Source organism: Acanthamoeba castellanii (genome assembly GCF_000313135.1).
Source record: "Acanthamoeba castellanii str. Neff unplaced genomic scaffold scf7180000084777, whole genome shotgun sequence".
NCBI lineage: Eukaryota > Discosea > Longamoebia > Acanthamoebidae > Acanthamoeba > Acanthamoeba castellanii.
Genome location: NW_004457712.1, coordinates 739,194 through 742,847, shown reverse-complemented (window position 1 = coordinate 742,847; position 3,654 = coordinate 739,194). Strand labels below are relative to the sequence as shown.

At 61.0% G+C, this 3,654-nt stretch overlaps 2 protein-coding genes across 2 annotated transcripts in view; one reads left to right on the top strand and one right to left on the bottom strand.

Moving 5' to 3' along the window:
- ACA1_291120 (PUA domain containing protein) overlaps window positions 1-1,280 on the bottom strand; it is a gene marked incomplete at both ends in the record, with an annotated part of 5,027 nt that extends 3,747 nt beyond the window's left edge. The window contains 5 exons of the mRNA XM_004368032.1: window positions 29-202; window positions 340-462; window positions 560-664; window positions 803-1,053; window positions 1,160-1,280. Of these exons, the coding sequence (XP_004368089.1) occupies window positions 29-202; window positions 340-462; window positions 560-664; window positions 803-1,053; window positions 1,160-1,280 (774 nt within the window). The remainder of the gene's footprint in view (window positions 1-28; window positions 203-339; window positions 463-559; window positions 665-802; window positions 1,054-1,159) is intronic.
- A 937-nt stretch (window positions 1,281-2,217) lies between these two features.
- The window catches only part of ACA1_291110 (uncharacterized protein), a gene marked incomplete at both ends in the record, with an annotated part of 2,175 nt that continues 738 nt past the window's right edge, over window positions 2,218-3,654 (top strand). Inside the window, 2 exons of the mRNA XM_004368031.1 lie at window positions 2,218-2,237; window positions 2,273-3,632. Of these exons, the coding sequence (XP_004368088.1) occupies window positions 2,218-2,237; window positions 2,273-3,632 (1,380 nt within the window). The remainder of the gene's footprint in view (window positions 2,238-2,272; window positions 3,633-3,654) is intronic.

The window sequence follows — 3,654 nt, the reverse complement described above, 5'->3', positions numbered from 1 at the left end:
GGTCGGGCGAGGGCTGAGGGGGGGGTACTTGGGGCGGGATCATGCCGGGAGGCATGGGTCCGAAGCGGGGATCGAGACCGGGCATCGGCGGCCGGCCGCCAGCAGCGCCCGGCGGCATGCCCATCGGGGGCGCAACCGACTTACCCGCAGCGGGATTGGCGCGGGCCAGGCTGGCCTCGATCTCCTCCAGCGACATAATGCCCTACGCACACGCACCACCGCACACGCACCACCGCACACACACGTAGCACACGACACACACGACACACGTGATCGGGTGTGGGTGCGGTGCGTCTTGTAGACACGCGCACGCCAACCGAATGGTACACGCATGAGTACCGAAACGCGCTTGGGGTCGGGACCGCCGAAGCCTCCCTGTCGGCCCGACTGCTGGCTGGCACCCACCTCATCGCCCACGTCGTCGTCCTTGCCCAGGCCCTCCCAGGCCGTCTCGCTGCCCTCCTGTCACCACGAGTGAGCGCCGGGCCGAGCTGCGAATGTGATGGTGGTTGTGTGTCGTGTGTGTCGTGTGTGATGGAGGAAGAGGAAAAGCACATACCAGGCCGTCGTCGCCAAAGGTCTCGTCGTTGAGACTGTCGGCGACCCCCCTCTTGCTGCCGTTGGCAGGACCGAGGCCCATCCGCGACACTCGAGACAGCACCTCCTGCGCATACCAACGCACACGCACGAAAGAAACCACACAACCCGACACGACACGACACGCACACGCACAACACGCACACGCCAAGGGTTCAGGATTTGGTGAATGAGGCCGACAGCGGAGGCGGTGATGTGGTCGCACCTCCTCCTCGAGATCGTCGAGGTTGGAGCCGCGCAGGTGCTCCAGCGAAGTGTTGAATCCAAAGAACGAGCCCTCGGGCGGCGGTTGGTGCGCGCCTCGAACAGCGTGAGCGCCGAGCTCGTCTTCATCTTCAAGGTCGTCGTCATCATCGTCATCTATGTCGTCCATCAGGTCGCCCCCCTTCGATGCGAATTTCTGATGTTCTTGTTCGAGCAGGCGAGCCATCTCCTCGTGCCTCTGTTCCCAATCGTCTGGAAATGGGCCAATTCGTGCCATCAATTAATTACTAAATACTGACGATTTTACACGACATTTAGGTGCAGAGCAGGCGAGCGCGTAATGGAGTATTTGACGCACCTGCCGGAGCGGAATCGTTGAACGTTTCATCGTTGGTGGCGTCGGCGGTGAAGCTGGGGCGCAGCCTCTCCAGCTCATCTTCTGAGAAGCGCTGGCGCAGCATGTCCTCTTCCTCTTCCATTGTTATTATTTGCAGATTTGAAAGATATCTTGACACTCGATCTCTCTAGCTCTTCTTCTCGAACTGCAGTTCGCCAAGGCTTTCTCAATGGGGGCGATGTAGGTCGACCACACGAGCTCAAATCTTTTGATTGCCGAATGCGCAGCGAGTAACGGCTGGCGAAATTCCAGTTATGCAGTAAAAAAGGAGAAACAAAACATTTACATTTACATTTCCTTGGCTTGACCCTCATCCCAAAAGCTGGTGGTCTGTCTTACAAGACAGCCTTGAGTGAGAAAAATAGCATTTTTTACAATTACTGAACTGTGATTAGCAATCGTCCGGCATGAGGATCGAACCCACGTCCTCGACGGTTTGGGTTGCGCTGCAATGCTGCGCAGCTGTCGGGAAGTTACATTTTGAGTTTACCTTTCCTTTCACAAAAAGAACAACTTCAGAAGACAAGAAGAAGATAGATAGATAGAGCGCGCAAAGGCGCTTTGAGCTGCTATGCAGTGCAGCAGCCTGACCTCGTGCTCCACCTTCACACCAAACTATTGGGCTCCGGCCAAGTGCGCCAATTGCTACAAACCAGAAGCGGCCCACACCTACACATCGGTCACATCCAACGATCAAGGAGGCGGGCGCCGAAACATCAAACTACGCACCAACCTCCTCAACAAAGCCGACAAACGACGCAACCCTCACCCCACCACCTCGCCTTCTTCATCTTCCCCCTCTCTCGTACAGCCCCTACTCCACCTTTTGATTTGTGTTTTTTTCTTATTTTTCTTTTTCGACGTTGCATCGTAACCTGCCAAGCAACGTCTCCATTTTTTTCTGGGCTCATCAATCAACAACCGGTGTGGCGCAGAACGATGCCTTGTACCGCCCGGCGGCGACGACGTGCCTGCGGGCCTCAAGGATGACCAGCCGCCACACGACAACAACGACGAAGATGGCAGCAGCCGGGCGCGAGTACTCTTCTTTGCCGACGGACCCAAGAGCGACAGCGACGCCAGCATCGAGGGCGATCCCCGCGGGAGCGCGCCCGAAGAGGAGGGCCTCGTCATCGGCGAACCCATAGTCGTCGTAGTACCCGTTATTTCGCCGAGGAAGAGAGAGCGAGAAGTGGGTCAAGACGGCGGTGGCACCACCCTCTCCGCGGTGGTCGACAGCAGCAGCAGCGGTGGTGGCGGCGGTGGCGTTGGTGGCGAAGAAGACGAGGGCTCGAAGAAGCTCGAGCGGAAGGGCAGCCTCTCGCGGATGAGGCACATGGTAGAGAAGATGGTCCTCAAGCGCAAGGAGAGCCGCGAAGGCGAGAGGCGGAACACACATGAGGGGTCCTCAACCACCTCGGCACCTCCTTCACCGGCACCCGCACCACTCGTGCCCACGCTGGTCATGACCCAGCGGAGCCAGCTCCTCAAGCTGCAGGCCCTGATCGACGCCGAACTTGCGAGCCAGTTCCCGCACCGTACGCCCAACGACGTGGGCGCGGCTCTGGCCGAGCTCGAACCCCATCTCCTCCGCATCCTGCAGCGATTGGCCCAGCCGTCGCCGACACCGGCGTCGCCGGCGCCGTCACGGTCGACACGGGTGCGGTTGGCCTACGAATACGACTCGAGTCTCGTGTCGGACGAGCCACAGCCGCAGCCGCAGCCGCAGCAGCCGCTCAGCAAGGAGAAGGTGATCATCATCAACGGCATGACGCACCCCGAGCCCTTGTGGCCGCCACCCCGCTCCTCGACGCCGTCGTCCCCTCTCGTCTCGGTGCGGCTGCACACCAGCGAAGGCGAAGAGGGCGAGGCCGGCGAGCCGCAGGTGCTCATACGGCGCGGCGCCAGCCGGCACGACGGAGGCCTGCTCGACGACGACAGCGGCAGCAGCAACCACAACGGAGACCTCGACAACGACTACGACGACGACGATGACGTCAGCAGCGTGGCCGATTTCCCTGCGCGGCCCACGTCGCGAAGGCGCGGCGGCGAGGCCACGATGCGGTCCGAGCGGCGGACGCCTAAGTCGGAGGGCCGGCCGCGAGCCCACAGTCGCGCGGAGCGGGAGAAGCCGAACATCATCGACGCCGGCGAGGAGGTCAGGCCGCTGGTGGAGGTCGGCCGGCCGCGTAGCCACAGCCGCGTGGAGCGGGAGAAGCCGAACATCATCGACGTGGGCGGGGGCGAGGACCAGACGCCCGCCAGCGTTGGGCGGCGCCACAGGAGCGAGCGGGGATCGTCGAAGAAGGAGCAGAAGATGGTGGTCGTGGTGGTGAAGGAGGAGCTTGACGACAAGGAAAAGAAAGCAGATCATGGCGACGATGACGAAGACGACGATCTCGAGGCCTGGACGGCGAGCCAACAAGAAGGAGGCGTGAAGAAGAGGAAGGGACCAC